Source organism: Astyanax mexicanus, chromosome 18, assembly GCF_023375975.1.
Source record: "Astyanax mexicanus isolate ESR-SI-001 chromosome 18, AstMex3_surface, whole genome shotgun sequence".
NCBI lineage: Eukaryota > Metazoa > Chordata > Actinopteri > Characiformes > Acestrorhamphidae > Astyanax > Astyanax mexicanus.
In genome coordinates this window covers 3,371,405-3,395,603 of record NC_064425.1, presented here as the reverse complement: position 1 = coordinate 3,395,603, position 24,199 = coordinate 3,371,405, and the positions used below count along the sequence as shown (strand labels likewise).

Sequence of the window (24,199 nt, the reverse complement as noted above, 5' to 3'; positions counted from 1 at the left end):
AATAATATATCCCATAATATCTAACTGCCGTTTTTGTCAATAGGTAATCTCTTTCCCACACATTAGAAAGTCGTGGCTATGCCTTACTTATCTCGCTCCCACTCCTTTATAAGTCGTGGCCACATATTAGGATCTCATTTCCTTGTCTTTATAAGTCATGGCCACGTATTATTTTTTTAACATGAAGTCACCTTCACCAATCTGATTTGTACTTACTCACAATGTTGTAGAAGTGATTGTGGTAGTGTTTGCTGGGGTGGTTGTGTAGACTTTTATTTTTAGTTGATTAGTCGTGTTTATGTCTTTTATTGGTCATAGTATAGTTTACAAATGTGCAATTTTGATTTTTTTTTCAAATCAAACAACAGAGAAGAGACACTTAAACAGCAGAAATAAACTTGAGACTTGTCATGGGTTTATTCAGATTTTAAAGTAAAATTGGTACATTAATTACTTTATGACAAAGCGTCAAAAAGTAGTTTCAGCTTTTTTGTTTGACTGACAGCAACATGTCAAGCATTTTAGGTATGTTTAAGGTTGCACTGTTTAGGACAAATAGCCATTTTTAAGTAGATATTTAAAGTCTGTCACTTTCTAACAAGTTCTCTTCCATTCAAATGAACAAATATATTAAATATAATGACTCAAAGCAAAGAACATATGAGTTATAAAACTGGACTATGAATATTTTAAGTATCAAGTATTTAAAAAAGCATAAACTGTAAATAGAGGGTCTTCAAACAGCAGTAACATATGTGTGGGAAGTTGTATTAATCCACAGACAGATTAAACTATTATAACAATTACAGTATCTGCCCAAAAAAGAAAAAAAAAAACATGTGAATGTCAATGTAAAAACGGTGTTTTTATTTATTAGGTGATTTTGGAGAATTTCTATTTGTCCATTCTTTAAGAAATGTTAACCAAGTGTATGTGACACTGTATGTGTTCAAATGATGTAGTAAACTAAAGAATTGTCAAAAATTGAGATGTGACAAAATAATTATTACTAAAATAATTTCTAGAAAACCAATCAGCAGAACATGACAGATTGTAGAACACTTGAAAAACAAAGCTTTACTTATTCTGTGTATTCGTGTAAATCAGTAAAATTAACAGTACCTAATTGTTTACATTAAGAACACATCATTGATTGGTGCACAAGTTTCAAGTTGAATAGTCTATAAAATAACAATTAATAATGGCAACTTAACATAATAATTTAAACCATTTTCCATTCACAATTATTATATAGCACCAATAGCTCACAAAAATTAACACGGGATCTTGATTTTATCCATACTCAATCAATACTATTAATGTTCTTAGCAGCTCTGAGAGCAGACTTCATGGCCGTCTCGATCCAGCCATGTGGCATGGCTGTGTGTTCTCCAGCGAAATGAATCCTCCCCTCTTTCTGGAACAGATCTTTAGAGTAGTGACTCTCCTGGTAGGGAGTGAAGATGGCGAACGCTCCATGGCTGTAAGGATCCAGAGACCATTTCTTTACAACACCTCCAGTACAGAGCTGCCGGATCCCCTCCCCATGGATCTTCACCAAGTCGTCCATCATAATAGCGATCAGTTCATCATCCGGCACCCCCTGGAAGAGCGTGGAATCATCAGACCAGGTGTATGATGCCACCAGTGCACCACCTTCTGTTCCAGGAAAGCTGTGGCTGGGGTAGTAAATGAAGCGTGATGGGATATCTGTGATGCTTCTGCCGCCCCAGATGCCTTGTTTCTCCCAGAACCTCTCACTGAAGCTCAGCACCACCTTGGTGGAGCTGGCGTAGTGCAGCGAGCGCAGAGCCTCCATCTTCCGGACTGATAGCGGAGGCTGGAAATCAATGAAGAGTGAAGCTTTGGCTGTAGCCGTCACCAGAACGTAGTCGAACGTGAAGTTTTTCACAGCGGAGAGGCTTCTCCAGTCTTGAAATGAAACTGTCACGTTACTCTCGGTTTGAGTGATGAGTTTGACCTTTGATCTGAGCAGAATTGTCGCATTGAGTAATTCGTAAAACTTTCTGGCTATGTGATCCATGCCATCTGAGACTTCAAAATATCTAAAAAAGAGATTCAGGGGAAAAAAGGAGTAGGTATAATTTTTTTAACCAAAAATGATTATTAGCACTGGACACAGGGGTCAGGAAAATAGTGAGATAGTGAGGGTCACAGAAACAAAAAAAGTGCTCTGGTGTTTCTGTATAACCCTGCTTTAGTTCACTGGACTAGTGCTCTCTAAAGAAGGACAGGATTTCAGCTCTTTCTCATGAATATTCATACATGCAAAGGACTACTTGCCTTCCCCCACAGTCAATTTTACAGCTCTAAAACTCAAAGGACTAAATTTTTCAGAGATGCACCCTTAGTTATAAAGATATAGATAAAATTAACCCTTAAACTTCACTTAACCTCACACTCACAGCTTCGCTCGGCCGAGCATGTGTGCACATCATTTTTCTCAGAAACTACATCAAGTAAAAAGATAATCCTTAATTTTTACACTAATCAGGTGCGACGTAGCAAAGAGAAATAGTTCTTAGGTCTTAGGAGGTTAATATTACAAGTATTTAAATTCTATCCTGATAAGATTTTAACCACATGCATTTATTTATACATGATAGCCAAACGTGTCTCTGATTACTTGGACTAAAATCAATTGTGTACTCATCAGGGGAAGAATAAACCAAGGCAAATCCCCAATAAATATTAAGATAAAATTGAGATAAAAATACATTTTCACTAGTAACAGTACAATTTTTTAAATAATTTTATTGCTATCCCATTTTCTCCCAATTTACATGGCTAATTACCCAACCCCTTCGTTAATACTCCCCCATCACTAGTGATGCTCCAACACCAGGAGGATGAAGACTAGCACATGCCTCCTACGATACATGTGAAGTCAGACTCCGCCTCTTTTTAAACTGCTGCTGATGCAGCATTATCGAGTAGCATCACAGTGCTAACGCTCAGAGGAAAGCGCAGCGACTCGGTTCTGATACATCAGCTCACAGACGCAGCCTTGTGCTGATCCACATCACCCTAGGAGTGATGAGGGAAAAGAGCACCATCTACTGTACCCACCCACAGAGAGCAAGACCAATTGTGCTCTCTCAGGGCTCCAGCAGCTGATGGCAAGCTACATCAACAGGATTCAAACAGACGATATGCATGATCCGAGTTAATAAATCTCAATAAAAATGTTCTAATCTAAAATTCAACAAAGATTAATACATTTTAATGTATATAATAGTGTACTTACGCTACATTATCACTGATATCTGACTGAAGGAAGAGTGTCTCTGTGATTCCGGTGTAGAAGAAGCTGTTCTCGTTGAGTATGTCTCCAATCATACGCAAAGCTTCTCGACTCAGATTACCCTCTTTCAGTAAATACTCCTGTACAGACAAACAGATATCTATTCACAATCAAAATTATTTATTTAAACAGTTACAACAGATCAAAAAATTGTGTTTTATTACCTTAACAGAGTATGAATCATATTTCTCTATCGTCGCATTGCAGCCGTATATTTTAAGATCATCCCTAATCTAGATATACAAAGACAATAAAGTCAGTCAAAAGAAAGACAGATAAAGTTAAATATGAATTATCAGAATATGGTATTATCAATAAACCCCAAACATTACAGAACCATTTCCCTGTTACTGACCTTCTCCAAAGCCATATTAAGAAGTTGGCTGGCTGATTTGCCCTTTTCTCGCTCATTTACAGAGTAGTTCAGCACATTTGGATTTTCATTCACTGTGTAGGCTTTTTGAAGCAGTCCGTTAATAAAATAATAAGCGTTAATGTCTTCTTCAATAAAAGGATTCAGTTTCAGGCCTGTTTTTGACAGGAATTTAATGAGTATCCTGGGGGAAAAAAGAAGTTGGGTAAGGTTATGACATTGCTTTGCCAGGCCTGGCCTTTTAAAATAAACCTGACTACATGAATATATCCAGATCTATAATTAATAACAGAATTGTGCAATTTTACCTTTGTACACTTGTACATTATATCTATATTTTAACATACAATCTCAAAAATAATTGGAAAAATAGCCAATTTGACAGATAAACACTTTTATAACCAGGTAAGAGATGCTTCATTATTATTTCATGACAAATAAAATAAATAAAAGTTATTTTAAGTTGATTCTAGGTGTTGAATTTGCATATACATGCTGCTTAGGGTAACTCTCAATATGTGGTGTAAAGAGCTGCTAATGTAAGTGAAGGAGTGGCCAAATCAAAAACTTTATTTTTTATTTTATACATTATTTAAAAAAGGATGCTCAGCAACACACACACACACACACACAAATTAAAAAGATAATAGAAAACTATAGAAGACTTTTTTTTAACAATTTTTATTAGTTATTCACTAAGGAAGGACAGAGATATAAGCAAAACATGAAAATCACAAAAGAAAAAGCAAAAACAAAAAGGAGGAAGAATAAAAAAATAAAGAGGAAGATTAAAGGAAGGGCAAAATACAAGAAAATCAAACGGAAATAGGACACAAAAAAGAAGATTAAATGTTGTTACAGAGTGATCTATTAATTATTGGGAGAGAAGGAAAAAAGTAATAAATAATCGATGAAGGTAGGATAAATTCCTAGAAGACTTTCAAAAATCTGTATGCCTGCTCTGGACTCTGAACTACTCAAAGACTCCAATTCCCAGCATGCACTCACACCGGACTTTCCTTACTCTGCTGATCATGTTACTACGGCGATCCCGCTCCCCCAGTTACTGATTGTTTTTACCTGGAATATGTAGTATAAATACCTCTCTGTTTGCTCTGTTCTGTGATGATTTTTGAGTCTAGTTTTCTAAATCTTCTTTAACACATTTCCTTTGTTTATTGCATTTGTTACTTGTTTTTGTTTCTGACTACCAATTTTTGCCTTGCCCATTTTATTGTTTATTTCTGTTACATTTTTTTTGTATTTTTGACTACTCTTCTGCCTTTGCCCTTTCTCTGCTGGATTTACTGTTTATGACCCTGTTTTGCCTGACTATGCTTTACAGAACTGTGAACACAAGCTGGAATAATGTAAGTAATACTTAAATTAACAACTTCTTGAGAAGTCACAAACTATTCAAATAATTTTTATAAAGAAAATATAAAAAATGTATGATACGACAAAGAAGTCACAAATTAAAATCAACAGTGACGCTACTAATTAATATTTTGGTTAATAAAAGTGTAACTCACTGGTGAAACCCTGGGATCCTCATCGCTCCAAGTTCTGCATACCAGCCCTCTTTTGTCTCCCTGTGAGTCTGGATTCTTCCACCTATACGATCACTAGCCTCTATAATTGTGACCTAAAGATCAATTCGAGCAGTGATTAAGCATCCAGGAACAATGATCTGTGCAAAATGCAAAAGCAAACTGAAGAATCTCATAATGCTTGAGAAAAAGGTGCTATAAAAGTGCTTCACATTCCCAGTTAAGACGAAGAAACTGTCTACTGTGATATTGCAGCTTTGCTCTAAAACAATTATTTTAAAGGAGAAATCCAGTGTGAAATGGACTTGGGTTATAGTGAAACATGGTAATGAGTACAAAGGTTTGTTTAATATCCCACCTCCATTCACCCCCTAGTATTCTGAAATAAAGCACTTTTAGCTGATGCTCCCAACAGGCTTACAATGATACTGATAGGGGCATAGAGCTGCCCATAAAAAGAAATGGCAAAATTTATCAAGCTCAAAGTATCTCCACACTTCATTGGTAGAATTCTGAGGGCCATGAGATATAAAATGAGACTCTAAGAACTTAAAAAGTGCAATGATAGTATATTAAAAAACACTGTTTGACAAAAAAGGGATATTGGCAAAAGTTCATACTTGTTATCATGTTTAATTATCCAACTAAACATCTAGATTTATTGCTAAATTAAAGTGTTTGCAATTACCTTTACTAAAAACCCTTTACTATTAACTGCCAATTTAATGCATCTGATTGTGCAGAGAAATACCGTATGTTTGCACTATGAAGCAGACTTAAAATCCTTTCATTTACCGTGTAAAAACAGGCTATGTGGTTTGAACCGCTAGCTAATATTGTCCTGGCTTACCGGAACACTAGGGTTTCTCAGTGTAGCGCTTTTGGCTGCCATTTACTAGCGGTAACCGTGGCTAGCAGTTAGCCGCTAATGCTAATGCTGCTGCACCCAGCCTTAGTGGAAATCTGGAAATCTAAGCTTATAAAAATGAACGGAAGTGCTTTAGTCATCCAAATAAATTTGTTTCAGGAGAGAAATCTGTGTAAGTTATAATCCAGCGCTTGTTCGACTTTAAACGAAAATGTTTTTTATACGAATTACAGTTTTGTTTACTTAACTTACTTAGCTTTTATCTTTGTTACCCATCGACAACAACCCAGTGATGAGACTAGCTGAATTAGAAGGAAACATAGCAACACCCCTGTTCCTTACTAGTGTCGCATAATGTGTCTTATAATCCGGTGTGTTTCATAGTGCGAAAGATACGGTAACCTAAATGTACTTGACACTGACTGTTAAGATGCAGAAATGAATACCTCTACTGTTTTTGCATCATATTGAAGTTTTACCACTTTAGTTCATTCTTTTTTAACCAGATCTTTCTATTCTTTTTACAAAATCTGACCGAGTATCATGCGTCTAACAATAAATTGGTTTAAAAGGTACTACTGACAGGAGTATAGGGAATTTCGAAGCTGCATTTGATTAATATACCTTATGTCCCGCATCCTCCAGAAACTTGGCTGCAGTGAGTCCAGCAATGCCTCCACCGATGATCCCCACAGTGCGAGGGGTCTTTGCATGAGGAAGACCTTCATCCATTATCTTACAAAGTTCATCATAATCTGGGTCTTTCAGGCAAGCCAGTAGAGGATCATCTGTAAGCCCACTGACATGGAGGACTGTTAGCAGTAGGATCACGACCGGCACTGAAAAACAGTAAAAGGGAGATGTTTTTATGTTATTATATATCAAAAACCTAGAAATTATCACTTTTATTCTTTCTGACTCTTCCTAAATGCTATGAAACTATACATTTAATTCCATTTCTACTTACAGAAACCACAGATCCCACAGGCTGGAGGCATAGTTCCTCAAGACCAACCAGGACTTTTCAGTTCACTCCGCACTAAAGAAACCAAAAATAATAATAATAATTTTTGTTCAAAGTGTAGAATTATATTTTTTTATTTCTTTTTTTTATCAATTATCAGTTTCTGAATCAGTTTCTCTGATTTTGCTATTTATAGGTTTATGTAAAATGAACATTGTTGTTTTATTCTATAAACTACAGACAGCATTTCTCCCAAATTCCAAATAAAAAAATTGTCATTTAGAGCATTTATTTGCAGAAAATGAGAAATGGCTGAAATAACAAAAAAGATGCAGAGCTTTCAGACCTCAAATAATGCAAAGAAAACAAGTTCATATTAATAAAGTTTTATGACTTCAGAAATCAATATTTAGTGGAATAACACTGGTTTTTAATCACAGTTTTCATGCATCTTGGCATCATGTTCTCCTCCACCAGTCTTACACACTGCTTTTGGATGCTTTATGCCATTGATTATGTTCCAGAGGATTTCAAATTGGTAAAATCAAAGAAACCCATAATTTTTTATGTGGTCTCTTATTTTCCAGAGCTATGTATATGTTTACATAATGCACAGGGAACAGTTTTTTGTTATTTTGTATGAGCTGCTGCTGCTGCTGAGAGGAACTTTGGTGATAATATTAGTAAGAATTTGTCTTCTGATTATCACATGATGATTTTGCATTGAAAATGTCATGTGCACAGTCTATAAATTTAGTTGACGTACTTATTGGAGTCAAATATTTACTTCAGTAAACATTCTTTTCCAACAGACAAGAGTAGAGTAGACTTTCAGAAGCAATATATTAAAACCGCTTACATACTAAATTCACTTCAATTCAGGTAAAAATGCTTTCTTAGTCTTATTATATTGAAATTATATTTTTAGTCTAAAGCAATAAATAACATTTCTATTCCTATAATATCCTAAGGTTTATCCACCTTGAACAATGAATTATTAAATATCAAGTCACTTTCTTAACACACGTAGGCTAACTTGTGCATTAAATTATAATTTTAATGATGACTATTTTAATATATTTAGCATTTTATTATGAAATCCTAATGTAAAGTCTAGGTAAAATAAGTCTGAATTAAAAAGGTAAAAGGTAAAATGTACTGTATACTATTTATTCCAATCTTAAATACAAGCTGACATTGTTATTTTCTAATTCTGTAAACAGATCATATTATACTATATTTAAGCCTGTACTTACCATACCATGTGCCTCCACTCACCTGCAGTATGTGCTGGAGGATAGCTCCAATCAGCTGCTTTTATTCTGACTGAAAATGAAAGTATGGATTGTGAAACTCTGGGCTGGGATAACCTTCCCGCTACATCACACAGATTGGAATCTCTGTAATTTTAATCAGGGCTGATATCAAGTGACTTATCATGATTAAAGCTGTATATCTGTTGTTGTTTTGTTTTCCTGCTAAAAAATATCACAGAATATAAGCAGCTGAAAGGCAATAAGCTTTTTTTTTTTCAAAATGAAATCTGCTTAAAGAAAGCTAGCATAGAGACTTACACCATGTGGACAAAAGTTTTTAGACATGTTTGATGTTTATCTTTGTGGATTTTTGTTAAGTTGGCCTTAAAGCAGCTCAAAACAACATATGAACATGTTTATGAAACTAGTGCATTTTCTTTTAAGCTAGAGTAGTAAAATGTTTGTCTTGTGGAGGCCCCTTAATCTTTATTTTTAACCCTTCTTTTATGTTGCAGGTCAAATTTGCTCATTTTAAAATTTGAAGATCTAGGAAAAATTGTTTAAAATATTTTTTTAGTATTAAGCATTTTTTTTTGCTCGCCATAATTAGTGTAATCAACTTATAGTATGAAAATGGTTTACCCCCTGCAAAAACACAAACTAAAACAAACTGCAATGTTATTTTTCAATGTTATGTAAAACGTGTGTGTTAAATGTTGGTCTTTCAAAAGTAATAAAGTTTGAACATGTATTTCTTTATGAAAAACGAGTGAATTATCCTAATTGAAGCATTGCATGTTAGAGGTAAGGAACACCACGGCACGAAATATTGATAGAATAATTAGTAATGGAGTTAGTAATGAAATATTCACACTGCTTGTTATGATTGTTTTGGTTTTATTAAGATCATTCTGTGGTAAATTATCCAACAGTGTGGAATATATAGTATAGCCTTATTTTTCTTCTTAACCTTTTCAGACCTGAATTATCTCCAGTGATGTAAAAATGTAAGAATGCTGTTTTCTGTCTGTAATGCATAGAAAAAAAAGACTCTAATATTCTACAATAAAATGTATACAGCAAATAAATCCAATTACTAACTAAAATATTGAATAGTTTTTATTTCTATTGCATCGGAAGCCTTGTGTGTAATATTTTATATCTCATATTTTATCTTATTATTTCATGAACCAAGTGTTCTAAATCACATTAAATTAGTAAGTTAGTAGTAATTATGTGTTACTTTGCCTCAGTGGCTCTACTACTACTATTTTTACAGTGTTTTTGCAGTGGGCGGTGCCAAGCTACTGTTTCATTGCTTTATAAACATGTTCATTTGCTGGTTTATGGTCTATTCTGATGGACCACAGCTCTCAAATAGTGTTCTGTGCAACAAAACATTTTAAAATAAAGAAAATACATGATGTTCATGTTAATGACCACTATTCTTGATCTAATGGCCACTCCCAGCATGATGGTGCCCCATGACCCAAAGCAAAAGTCATCTAAAACTAGTTTCCTGAACATGATGTTGAGTTATTTTTAGGGGCCAGCCTTATCAGTCTCCTGATGATGAATCCAGTAGAACTCATTTGGGATTTGGTAGAATGTGAGACATGTGGCATTAAAGTACTTAAAAAAATGCAGGAATTATTTAGATAATGCAATCATGTCAACCTCCATCTAAATCAGCAACTACAGTTGCAAGAAAAAGTATGTGAATCCTTTGGGATTATACTTGGATTTCTGCATAAATTGGTCATTAAATGTGTTCTGATCTTTATCTAAGTCACAACAATAGACAAACACAGTCTACTTAAACTAATACCATACAAAACATTATATGTTTGCATGTTTTCTTTTAACACAACATGTTATTATTCACAGAGCAGGGTTGAAAAAGTATGTGAACCTTTGGATTTAATAACTGGTTGATCCTCCTTTTGGAACAAAAACCTCAACCAATCAGAACATGACGCAACAAAACAACGACCCAAAACATAGAAGTAAATCAACAACCGAACGACTTCAACAGAAGAAAATAAATAAATACTCCTTCTGGAGAGTCCTGACCTCCTGAACCCAACTGAGACGCTGTGGCATCATGACCTAAAGAGAGAGATTCACACCAGATATCCCATAATATTATAGCTGAACTGAAACAGTTTAGTGAAGAGGAATGATCCAGAATTCCTCCTGACCGTTCTGCAGGTCTGATCTGCAGCTACAGGAAACCATTGGTTGAGGTTTTTGCTGCTAAAGGAGGATCAACCAGTTATTAAATCCAATAATGTTCAATAAAACCATCCAAACATATAATTTTCTGTGTGGTTTTAGTTTAAGCAGACTGTGTTTGTCTATTGTTGGGACTTAGATGAAGATCAGAACACATTTAATGACCAATTTATGCAGAAATCCAAGTATAATCCCAAAGAGTTCACATACTTTTTCCACCAACTGTATCTTAATTTTGTATTTTGTTCCCTTAGTTGTTTACGTTTTATGCATGGTGAAAATGTAAATGTAGAGTGAGTAAAAAAGTGAGTAAAAAAGTGAGTAAAACTTGATGATTGTGAAAGAATATGGATGAGTACATATACAGTCACGTAATTACAGTCGGCCTGTGATGAACAGCTGACTGATAACCCCTGTGACCAAATCACATGGTTCAGACTGTATGTCAGCAGAGTGGACTTTCCAGAGGAAGCTGGAGGTTTTTAAGGTTTTCAGGAGTGTTGGCTCCACATTTCAGGAGACTAACACCAACGGTTTCATAAGGAATCTCTGGTTTATGCTATAGTCTCAGTTTCAACTCTTAGATCTCCCTGTTTAAAACTATGTAGCAACAAGCTAGTGGTGCACAAATTCACATGGTTCTTCTTCACAGCGCAACGAGAAACAGACCATGAAGCAATGCTGGTTTAAAATAATAGTATGTAGTATTAGAGAGAGTTAGAAGGGGGGGGCAGGGAGGGCAACTGCCTCCACTTGTGCACACATGGTTCAAAAAAACATAACTACGTTGTCCTTTCTTGTGAAAAATGATAAAGGTTACAGTGAAACAAGTCAATAAAATGTCTAAATAAGTTCCAGTTGCCCTTCCAATAGAAAAGGGGGTTATAATTACTGGTACTCTGGTGCTTATGTATCAGTAATGTGTTCAAACTAAAAGAGAGAAAAATAAGCATGCACCAGCGATGAGTAAAAAGACAAAATACAAATGCTCTCAAGCCCAGCATGACTAACTAACTAATGTTAGCTGGCTTTATTACTTTATTTCTAAGCGTAACCCCGCCTTCTTACAATATAGCAGATTTCTGTGGAAAATAAAAATGTGCCTATATTAGAACATTACAAAATTATTAGTATATTAGAAAATATTTCTGGTGAAATAAGACACTAGAAATAAAAATACATTTTAGAGGGGCATCACTTATTCTTATTCTTATTCTTGGTCAATGTAACTGAGCTAATCTAATAAAAGAAAAAGATACCTAGTCATTTCCTGAATAAGTTCAGACTTGAGTATTTAATTGAAAATACAAGACTCAATGGTAGGGCAGATGCTCATTCAACATTTCTTCTAAAACCCAGAGTATTAAAAGCGTTTATCCTACTTTTGTTGAGAAAACTGCATCTACTGTCCAGAGAATACAGTCTAATAGATTTAGAAGCATTTCTTATGGAGGACCTATTATATGCATTTATTACAAGTATGTATGTTAAATATTTACAGCCCAATCTCATCATCATCAATACCCCATATAATCTCAAAAGTCCTATTACTCCAGAGCTCAATGTCAAAGGTGTTTCCACCCCTCTTGCCCATGCCTGGCATTAGTCATGGCGCCAATGGATTCATGTTTTTCTGCTCCAGAGTGTCCTATTATTGACAATACTTACTCTACAGGGAAAAGACAATGGACAAAAGGAGTAAACAGTGTATATAGTGTGGGAAAAACGTGCCATCTCTGTTTTATTTTATGCAGGCCTTGGCGAAAGAGAGTGGATCACTGATCATAACTTCAAGAGCACACAGAGTTTCCTCTATTGTGGCAGCACAAAAAAGCAGAAATGAACTTTGTGTATAGCAATCAGATGGCAGTTTTCACTGAAACACACTGAAATGCACAGAAATGAAAACACTGGGCAGCGGTTTGGGCTGTAAAAGTGGGTGGAGGTGAAACCTGATGGAGAAGTCTTCTTAAAGAACATAACAGGCAACTAGCCATGCAGAATTTTCATATTAGTTTTTTTTTTACGCCAAATGCATATTTTGTATACTATGTATTGTGTAATAGAAATTATTAATAAAGAATTTGTATTGATATTATCAAAGATAATAATTTGATTTCCTAAAGTTTATACAGGATATACATACTTTGTATAGTTTTGTATTGTTTGTATTTCTATACAGTTCAGTGGTTGGTGTGGTGCAGTGGATAACATCACCGCTGCCAGTGAGCTGTTATGTATAAGGCTGGTGTTCAATTCCAGGTCTGGGTGCCTGAATGCTGCACTACACCAATAAGAGTCCTTGGGCAAGACTCCTAACCCTACATTGATCCTCCTCTATAATAAAAATAACCTTTTAAGCCACTCTAGTTAAGAGCATCAGCTAAATGCCGCAAATATATATGTAAATGTAAATGTATATTCCTGTATATATTATTTGAGCACTGTTGTAGGTAAGATACTTCTCTTGAGGTTACAGCATTTCTAATCAGTTAGCATCTTCTATAGTTTTATATTTTTAGTTTTTAGGCATTCCTAAGACCGGTCTTCAGTTTACATTAACATATTGGTACAAATACTCAGCGGAGTCTCTTTTTACTCTCTTTTAGAGTCCTCAAGATGTTGAAAGAAGTCCTAAGCAGTCATAAAGAATTGTGAGAAAACTGAGGTTCTTTTGAGAGATAAACTTAAAGCCTTATGCTGATGGGATTAGTTTCTCAGGGGGACGTCTGTGAAAAATATTTTACACTTCTACTCAGTGATAAAACTCCTGCATCCGGACTGCAATTTCAAAAACAGGAGGACCAGTACGTTTTTTAGGCTTTCTCTGTCACATGACATTGCGGCGTTCAGTAGCTTCTCCATTTCCACTAGCTGTTGTGTTTACAAGGATCTCCGTGGAAACAGAGCGCACCCAAAGTGTAATTACGGTGCGCGGCAGTGGACAAACTCAGAGATGTGCGTCCGGACGGGATTAGAATTACCAGAGGACCACGTTCAGCGGAGTTCAGTGAAAAACAGTAGATAATTCAGCATGTAATTTTCTCAGAGGATGTCTGAGAAAAACACGTACATGATTGTTCTGGACAGGAATAAAATCAGAGAGGATAAAAAAAACCCATAAAAGAGAAAATGACCCCAGAACCCCCTGAGAAACTAATCCTGTCCAAATAGGGCTTAAGTAACGAAGTGTTATATTTACAGAAACATGACAGTGCACAGAAAACTATTTAAAAATATAATTATTAAATATATATTTGTGCTGAAACAAATGAAGGTCTGAAATACATACAAGTTAATAGCATTCTTTTAAATACTTACATTTTTATTTAATATGTGCTGGTTAGCAACCAAAATGTGTGCATTTGCACAATAGTCAGTCAAAATCAGTCAGTTTAAGTGAAATGTGCAGCTACATTTTCTACCAAGTTAAAATTGTCTGTAAAACGTATAAAAGGAATTTATACAAACTAGCTTAAATGTATATACATAAAAAGGTAGAAAAACATTACACAGCAAACCTAAATTACTTAATTACTATATTTGTCATTACTCTATCCTACCCACACTTTTACTAGTACTTTTTATTTACATATAAAACTTTTAAATAGTCTTAAACTGTAGTAAATGCACAGAATACAGTCTTACATATGTATGAAATGTAAAAAAAAAGAAAAAAAAAAAACTAGCTGAACGAAATGCAGCCTCAACAGATCGCTGTGTGGCAGAAATGGCAAAATGCAGACATGGCTGTCTTTCAATATTAAGGCCCTTATGGTATTTTTAAAATCAGTGTTAATAAAAAAACAAATAAAAGCTAAAACTGATGATGATTATTCTAATCATTAGTTTTTAGTAGTCAGTAGTATTTGTATTACTATTACCTATTACTATTATTACTATTAATATTATTATGTCAGTACACCTGAACAAAACAGACCTATGTGGCTGTATAGTGAACTTTACTCAACATTTAACGTGCAGTTTCGACCAAAGGAGGATGGGTCCCCCGATTGTGAGTCTTGTTAAAAGCTCTATATAAATCAATTTGATTTGATTTGATGAAATGTAAAATGTTCGCTGTTATTCTTCAATACTATTAATGTTCTTAGCAGCTCTGAGAGCAGACTTCATGGCCGTCTCAATCCAGCCGTGTGGCATGGCTGTGTGTTCTCCAGCGAAATGAATCCTCCCCTCTTTCTGGAACAGATCTTTAGAGTAGTGACTCTCCTGGTAGGGAGTGAAGATGGCGAACGCTCCATGGCTGTAAGGATCCAACGCCCATTTCTTTACAACACCTCCAGTACAGAGCTGCCGGATCCCCTCCCCATGGATCTTCACCAAGTCATTAAGCACCATGGCCATCAGCTCATCATCCGGCACCCCCTGGAAGAGCGTGGAATCATCAGAGCAGGTGTATGAAGCCAAAAGGGCGCCCCCTGCTCCAGGAAAGCTGTGGCTGGGGTAGTAAATGAAGCGTGATGGCATATCTGTGATGCTTCTTCCACCCTTGATGCCTTGTTTCTCCCAGAACCTCTCACTGAAGCTCAGCACGACCTTGGTGGAGCTGGCGTAGTGCACCGAGCGCAGAGCCTCCATCTTCCGGACTGATAGAGGAGGCTGGAAATCAATGAAGAGTGAAGCTTTGGCTGTAGCCGTCACCAGAACGTAGTCGAAAGTGAAGTTGGTCAAAGCGGAGAGGTTTCGCCAGTCTTGAAATGAAACCGTCACATTACTCTCGGTTTGAGTGATGCGTTTGACCTTTGATCTGAGCAGAATTGTCGCATTGAGTACTTCATAAAATTTTCTGGGTATGTGATCCATGCCACCTGGAATCTCAAAATACCTGAAAGAGATTCAGTGGAAATAAACATAATTTGGTATATATTGTTCACCAACAATGATTACTGCAAGCTAAAGTTAATTCTAGAATAAAGGTATGTAAAGATGAACTTTTAAAGTCATTTAGCCAAAGGTGTTATGTCTCAGGCAGATGCGTAAAATATTACGGAGCAGTGTTAAAGCACTGTTTTTAGTCCAAACTAAAATATTTAGAATATTATAGTGAAATAATAAGCAGGTGGTTTGTCCTTTCTTTAATAAATAACCTCTTTTACTTTATGATCTCTGTGTCATGCTCCTGTCTTTCCTACACTCAGCTCTCCAGTCTCTGGACTACATTGTAGGGGTGGGAATCGTTTACTATCTCACGATTCGATTCGATTCCGATTTTGGGGGCCACGATTCGATTCAAAATCGATTTTTGATTCAAAACGATTTGATTTATAAAAATTTCTGCTTCTGGCTTATGAATCTTATTGAAAAAAGCCTCCAAAATATACACTGGTCCTGAAGCAGGTAATGTGTTACAAAAACAATAAAATGTGCAGGAATGTGGGTCCTCAGTGACAGAGGAATCACTGGGATATCACAATGACGTTAATGAACAATAAATAAATAATAAATAACACTGCTTTATTACCAGGCTACTAGCGGTGGTGTGTAGGTGACGCTGCTGGGCTGATGTGATGATAGCAGTGGAGCGCTAAAGTTCAGGAGCAGCTGCTGATTAACTAGTTAATTTAAGGTCGTTGTATTTCTTCAGAAAGGGAGCAGGAGGTGGAGAAATTAATTCATATTGTCCATTCCTTAATTCCTCTGTGATGAGGAGCTGAAATTAGCTCTGATTAGCTTATTGTATTTTTCCGTTCCGCCTTAAATGCTGCAGCCCGCTGCCACCTGTAGCGTTATTTAAGGTGGAACTGGAAAGTTAGCTAGTTAGCTAGCTAACAGTTACTGAAACTAACTACTAGCGATCTTTTTTATGCTTGTTATGAAGCATTCTGCCATAAAACATTAAAACTACACGTTAATCTAAGGTAATATAATGCTTGTTCTGCCATCTTACCGGTGATTCTCAAACACCTACGCTCTGTGTGTGTCTGGAAGATCTCCGTTTGAAGGGACAAGCGCTATCCCCAGGGTTGCCAGGTCCAACAAAAATACCCAGCCCAAAATCAGTCTAAAACCCGCCCCTCAGAATCGATTTTGGGACATTTTAAATCGATTCTGAATCGTAGTAAATGAGAATCAAGATTCTTATGTGAATCGATTTTTTGGCACACCTCTACTACATTGCCCAGAATGCACCACACACTGACATCACACCCGTTCCTAATCACATGACACTGCATATGACACCTCTAGGAAGCAGATCACCTGAGTTATAATCAACTGTGTTAGGCCCTATTTAAAGGGCTCAGTTCTACCTGTCCTTTGCTGAGTATTAACCGTTTATTCCTTATACAACGTGTTTTCTATTCTATTGCCTGTGTTACTCTCTGACCTTTGCCTGCCCTCTAATATTGCCTTGCCGTGTTTGACCTCTGGACTGTTTATCAACTCTGGTATGTTGTCTCCTTGTTGCTGCTGTTTACCGGTGTTGACCTTGTTTGTCTGACCATGCCTTTGTTTTATACTTTATTTAATAAAGTATTCTTTGGTTTGCATCTGTGCATGTCTGAGACCTGCTCAATTATGAAACTCTGGTTAATTATTTTGAGTGATTTATGTGCAACTATGGGTAAAAATTAATATGTGCTCAGTTTACTTTGGTATGAAAATCAGTTTTTTTGTGGACTATATGAAATATATGTGAGCTTTACGAGGGCTGTCTATACATCTTGACAATTGACAGAAACCTATAGAGCCTGTTTTAAGATTATAACAGGCTTATCAAACAAGTTGAGACCAGTCATCATCTTCGGTCAGGACCTGATTGGTGGAATGGCGGGTGATAAGGTCCATTAGTTAACGCATAAAGACTTGCCGAGGTCAGGCTGGAGTTTATATTTGAGGAGGCTGAGATAAGCTGGCTGAAAGCTTTAAAACACTGAGATCAAATAGCATTCTGACCAAAATCAAGGCAGGAAGTCAAGGGTCAGTAAACCATTTAATTTATGATTTAATTTTCTAACCGTTTTAGATAAAAAAGCAAAAATAGAAAATTGAATGTAAAAACTCATCATTTTATTTTTTTTATGTATTGCAGTGTATAAGAAATAAGTTATCATCCATTTTTCTAATTTTAATTATTTTATTTCTGCCTCTCACAATCGTAATTTCAGGAAAAATTAAAAAATAAATATTTTCTGATTTTCATATTTTTCTTTTTCGATTTTTGCATTTTGCAAGTCAAAGAAGATTCAACTTTTTTATTTTTCTTAAAATTCTGTGTGCGAAACTGAAATGAAATACTTGACAATTGAAAAATTGGATGAAAACCTATTTATTCCTCATTTAATAATTAGCTTGTTACAATTAGAAAGTTAAACTGCTAAAAGTTACACTGACCATTCAGTCTGGTTCTTTTGTAAATTTTGCGTATTTGAATGTCGTTTTATTTACTTAAACTTTCATTTATTTCTCATTATTTTTCATTATCCAAAGATTATTTGAATAAACTGGTAAATAGCTATTGTTGAACTGGGACTCATGTTTTGCTTATGTTGTATCACACCAGATACATTTAACATTTAACATTTAATCAAGATCTAATTTAACTAAATCTTTTAAATAGTATACTTACTATACTGTAGTATTACAGTATACTTACTTAGTATTATCGTTGATATCGGACTGTATGTAGAGTGTCTCTGTGAGACCAGTGTAGAAGAAGCTGTTCTCGTTGAGTATGTCTCCAATCATACGAACAGCTTCTCGACTCAGATTACCCTCCTTTACTAAATACTCCTGTAGAAACAAACAGAAATTCACTCAATCAATCAAACTTTCAGTATTCACTATTGGTTTTAAAATATAGATCAAAATAATGAGGCTTATTACCTTAACAGAATATGAATCATACTTCGCCATCGTCTTACTGCATCCGTACCTCTTCACATCATCTTTAATCTAAATATGTAATGAAGGACAATTTAGTCATGACGCGAACAACATTAGAATATAGCATTATCGACTAATCCCGAACATATCAGTATTTTTTTCTCCTATTTCTGACCTTCCACAACGCCATATCAAACAGCTGACTGGCTGATTTCCCCTTCTCGTGTTCGTTTACGGAGTAGTTCAGCACATCGGGATTGTCCTTCACTCTGTAGGTTTTTTCAAGCAAACCGTTGACGTGATAGTAAGTGTTAATGTTTTCTTCAATGAAAGGATCCAGTTTCAGGCCCATCTTTGCCACAAATGACATGAGGATCCTGGAAAGGAAACAAAGGTGTAAAAAAATTAATAAATTCACAGTGACAAGAGTAGGCTTTGAAATCAATCCTGTATAAATAAATAATACATGCAACCTCACTATCTATATCAGCGGTGTTTTAAAATGACGCAATCCAGCATTTCTCAGCACTGTTGCGGTGCCTTCTAAACTTAACTCAAAAATAGAACGATCTGAACATGAATAGCAAACAGATACTTTATACTTTAATAACAGTGTAGAAAATTTAAATATGACCATCGTAAAACACTTTGACTAAGCCATTCGATTGGGACATTCGATTAGGACAATTTCTTGGAAAATTCTATGGTACAAAGCAAAATGATAGAAAGGCTTTCAAGTGGTGATGCAGCAAAGCACCTCCAAACTATCACACTAACACCACTATGGTTTTTATGTGTATAATAGGGGACATGTCCCACCCATTCAGTTTCTACTCACTGGTGATTCCACAACACAAGGAGAGTGAAGACCAGCACATGCCTCCTCTGACACATGTAAAGTCTGCTGATGCAGCATTGCTGAGTAGCATCACAGCGCTAACGCTCGGAGGAAAGCGCAGAGACTCGGTTCTGATACATCAGCTCACAGACGCAGCCTTGTGCTGATCCACATCACCCTAGGAGTGACGAGGGGAAAGAGCGCCATCTACTGTAACCACCCAGAGAGAGCAAGGCCAATTGTGCTCTCTCAGGGCTCCGGCAGCTGATGGCAAGCTGCATAAAGAGAATTCGAACCAGTGATCTCCTGATTATAGTGGACCACTGGTGCCAACAGGGGACATGTTAGGAAAAATGTTAGGTAAGAAAGGCTTGCAGTTCTTTAGATGTTGTTTTTAAGTTCTTTGCACTTTTTTGGATGCTGCACAGCTGGGAAAACTGATTATTTTTCCAAATTCCATTTCATTTCTATACAATATACCTCAATATGGCTCTAATTGCTGTTTAGTAAGGCCTAAAAGTAAGGGGCTAGGTTTACTCTGATTTAAAGGATTAAACGTAGAAAAAGAGCAGTTTCATACCTATAGGTGTTTTACTCTGGTCCAAATTAGTTAACAGCATTTTTAGTCTTGTTATAAAAAAGTTTTCCTCGCCACCAATTTTGTCACCTTTGATGTCACCTTCTAATCTAGTTTAATTTGTGTCTTAGTTTGATTTATTGTTAGTCTTGTCTGTTTGACTATGTACAGCTCTGGAAAAATATAAGAGAGCACTTAAAAAGGATGAGTTTCTTTGATTTTACCAAATTAAAAACCTCTGGAATATAATCAAGAGGAAGATGGATGATCACAAGCCATCAAACCACCAAACTGAACTGCTTAAATTTTTGCACCAGGAGTAAAGCAGCATAAAGTTATCCAAAAGCAGTGTGTAAGACTGGTGGAGGAGAACATGATGCCAAGATGCATGAAAACTGATCAAAATGTCTGATCTTTTAAATATTTTTATTTAGACTTTGGGATAAATGTTGTTCGTAGTTTATAGAATAAAAAGTTAATTTTACTCAAACATATAACTATATATATAGCAAAATCAGAGAAACTGATTTACTGAACTGATTTCTGTGTGTTAATCACTGATGTATAGACAGGCAATGTTAGGAGTCAAAAGATCAAGTCTTTGTGACACCACTAGAGGGATGCAGAGAGCTGTAAAAAATAATGATCAAATCTAGCTGTTAATTTGGGGTTAAAAAAGAAATGTATCTCTAGTATCTTTAACTCATTGTGTTTGTCCTGTTTTAGAAAAGTTTCTCATATATTTTGTCAAAATAAATAATACAAATAATTGAACTATCTGTTGGTTTAGTCATATTCAACTGTGCCATAGTGTATGTTCATAGTGTCAGTTAATGCATACAGCATAAACTTAATGTATATTTTCTATTTTTATTTTCTTTTATATGTGGGTTGTAAAGTCTTCTCTGACGTATTCCTATCAAACAATGTCACCCACTATCAGGCCTCACCTTTGGTAGAAAGGTCCATTCAGACAGATTACTGCTAGTTTAAGTTAGACTGTAGGTAACATTTGGGAACCTTAACTCACCTGTGGAACCATGGGATCCTCATGGCACCAAGTTCAGCGTACCAGCCCTCCTTCTTCATCCTGTAGGTCTGGATTCTTCCACCTATATGATCACTAGCTTCTATGATTGTAACCTAAAGATTCATAAAGAAAATAGGTTCAGAAACCTGTTCAGAAAATGTACAAAAGCATAGAAACACACAAAAGCATGTTCTGATACTTGTGACTAACAAAATCATTCTCACAGTCTCAGAATTTTCATTTAGACACTCAGTTTTCAACACACAGCCCTTTTTAAAATGAAAAACAGCATTTAAAACTGTTAATGTTTTTATTTAATGCTCATTTGAGCTTGTTATCTACAAAATAAACCGTTTAAAAATGAACAGGTAGCACAGTATTGTATTATTAAGCTCTAATAATACAACAATGTTTGTGGACACTACTTCTAATGAATTAATTCAGCTACTTTAAGCTTAAACAGTATTGACAAAAGAATAGGACTCTCTCAAGTATATCCCTTTCAGACCCTGCGTCCATTACAGTGGATATCATCATGTATTTTCCTATTTTTTCAAATGTTTTGTTGAACATAAACATTAATTGAGCCTTGTTGTCAGTCACAATAGACTATAAAAGAGCCAATGAAAAAGTTGAAAAAAAAAAAACAGCACTAGAGAAAAAAAGGCAAATTAAAATATACATAATAGGTAGTAGACATACAAAACAGTTACTTATTTTAGTTAACTGGATTTAATGTTAATATAGATATAGATTTCATATTATAATATTAGTCTTCCTTTTTGTACATTCCAGATAGAAAACAGCATTAATATTATTTACATTTTTCCATCACTGGCACAAAATTCAGGTCTGAAAGGGTTAAATAAGTAACCAGGCTTAATGCCATGTGTCGGCTAGACCACAGTATTGGGCTGTAAAGAAGTGGATGTTTGATCATTTAACACCCTGACTTTATTTTTATATGATACAGTGCAGAAGCAGGTGAGTCAATAGTTGTGTGCATAAAGTGTATTTAATATTGTGTCACTCATACTAAAAGTACCTTATGTCCAGCATCCTCCAGTATCTTAGCTGCAGTGAGTCCAGCGATTCCTGCACCGATGATCCCCACACTGTGAGGGGTCTTTGTAGGGGGAAGACCCTCATTCATTATCTTATAAAGCTCCTCATAGTCAGGGTCTTGCAAGCATTCGAGAAGTGGATCGTCTGTATATCCATTTACACTGAAGACTACGACCAGTACAATCAGTACAGGCACTGAAAAAATACAGAACAAATATTAAGAATTACACAGGGTTTATAATCCCAGTTATCAAACTCCTGTCATTATATAACATGTATGGAATGAACATGAATGGCTTCATTAAAAGGGGATATACCAAAATCATAGACAGTAACAGTCAGGGTTCAGCAACAAAAGGCAAACACACAAAAAATAGACATTGCATAGAGAGTAAAACAGATCCAGGGTCAGTACACAGCAAAGGATATCACATGGTAGAGCATAGATTAGCCCAAAAAATCCAGACCAATTTTACCTGAGCCCGTCATTATTAGCACGAACCCAACGTTTAAAGTAGAGCGTTAAAACTAACCTTTTAAACTACAATTCTAAGTTGTTTAAATGAGCAAAATCTGTTCAGAGTGATTAAAAATAACAAGTGCAACACAAAAGATGTCACAGATCCCAAACACACAGTTTATTAAGTAAAAGGGCTAAACCTATAGGAATAGTCAGGGACAGGCAAGGTCAGTAACAAAAAGGCAGCAGAGACAGGCAACATACCAGAGTGAGCATAGCAAAGTTGTCATACACAGGAAATCCAAAAAAAGAGTGAGTAGATGGGCAAAGCAAAAGGGTAGTCAAAAAACAAAAATAGGTTGGCAACTAGAAAACTACCAAACAACAAAGGGCAAAAAGGCAAAAAGAGTGGTCAAATATACAAAGAAAGGGTCAATAACAAAAAGACAAGAGCAAAGTAAACGTGGGGTAGAAGAGCTATGAAAATAGATACCAGGCTACTAGGAAAATAAACAGGGGGCTATTTATACTAAGAGGACCAGGTGTAAATAATCAGAAGGCCGGCGAGTTAGAACACCGAAGCGTCACGTAATCAGGCATGTTCAGGAGGTGAATGAATTAGAGACTGTGGCAGGCAGACAGACAATGACAGGACTGACAGAAGAAGCATAGCACTGTTCTTTAAGAAAACAGTTTATTAAAGGTCTCATATCATTGTTTTTAAAATTTTTTGTTTTAAAATGTCTAGTTGTGGTCTCTAGTATGAGTAAATGCCATGTGAGCGTTGCTTTAGATCACTGAATTAGCAGTCTCTGAAGATTTGGCACTTACTCATCAATATTCATACATGCAAATATATCACATCTGATTGGCTAACAGCACTGCAACAGAGTGCAACAGAGCAAAATGTTTTATATAGCACTCAAGCGGCCCAGCGGCCGAGAAATGTAACCAATGCCGTTTATTTGGTTTATTTCTGTTCTTAAAATACTTTCATTTTTGTCCACCTCCGCATCCTCTACCTGTATATCCTGACAGAAGAACCGACAAGAAAACACAGAAACAAAGGGGCTATATATACGGAAATGAAAAGGAAACAGGAAACACCTAGGGACAGGTAACGAGGGGGCGGAGCTACAAAATAACTAAGGCGGAGGAGGGCAGGAAAAACACAGGAGACAGGAGAGCCTTCAAGCCTTTTTTCTTCTGTTTAAAAACCCAATACAACCATTATACCCATAATAATACATTTTTACTATATTAATTATTTTATTTTCTGGAGTAACTGGCTTTGCTGGAGACTGATCTTTAGGATTAGTAAATGAAAGTGTGCCCTGTCATGTTCTGCTGAGCTACTTGCTGTTTCTATTTTCTGTTTCCAGGCAGGAGTTGGTTATAGTCAGTGTGGTCAGTGGGCTACTTTCGTTTAGCTGGAAATGGAAACTCAGGCAGGAGGCTGGGAATGGTTAGTCATCTAAACCAAACATCTGTTTTCTGCATTCCTGCTCTTTTCATTGACTCAGATCGGCTACAGTGTTTACCAGAGGGAGAGAGAGAGAGAGACAACTGTTATGGCTGATGAGTGGTAGCATTATCAATTTGTTCCCTAATCATATTATTTTTTATTTTTAGTTAAAACTTATTTTTATTAGGGTCATTATTAAAATATGATGACTTTTGTTCCTCAAAATTGACTTTTTAATTCACTTTTATTTTATTTCTTTTTATTTTACTTGCATCCAAACATCTACCCAGTCATGACAGACTGCCAGATTATTATTAAAATTTATTATTATTATTTTTTTTAACATGC

The 24,199-nt window shown here is 35.7% G+C and overlaps 1 protein-coding gene across 5 annotated transcripts in view; it reads right to left on the bottom strand.

Moving 5' to 3' along the window:
* Positions 1-846: 846 nt before the first annotated feature.
* Positions 847-24,199, bottom strand: part of LOC103030984 (L-amino-acid oxidase) — a 44,084-nt gene continuing 20,731 nt past the window's right edge. For 3 of the 5 annotated variants that reach the window (XM_049466824.1, XM_015604411.3, XM_049466821.1), the window contains exons 3-8: positions 21,907-22,121; positions 20,862-20,974; positions 18,592-18,793; positions 18,417-18,485; positions 18,187-18,323; positions 13,859-15,417 (exon numbers count right to left, since the gene is read on the bottom strand). In XM_049466824.1, coding sequence (XP_049322781.1) covers positions 14,655-15,417; positions 18,187-18,323; positions 18,417-18,485; positions 18,592-18,793; positions 20,862-20,974; positions 21,907-22,121 — 1,499 coding nt within the window. In that variant the 3' untranslated portion in view covers positions 13,859-14,654. Of the gene's footprint in view, positions 2,067-3,268; positions 3,406-3,489; positions 3,559-3,680; positions 3,883-5,230; positions 5,344-6,740; positions 6,956-7,083; positions 7,156-8,336; positions 8,380-13,858; positions 15,418-18,186; positions 18,324-18,416; positions 18,486-18,591; positions 18,794-20,861; positions 20,975-21,906; positions 22,122-24,199 lie in introns of those variants that run through there. The other 2 variants (XM_007229376.4, XM_049466822.1) reach the window with 2 other exon arrangements.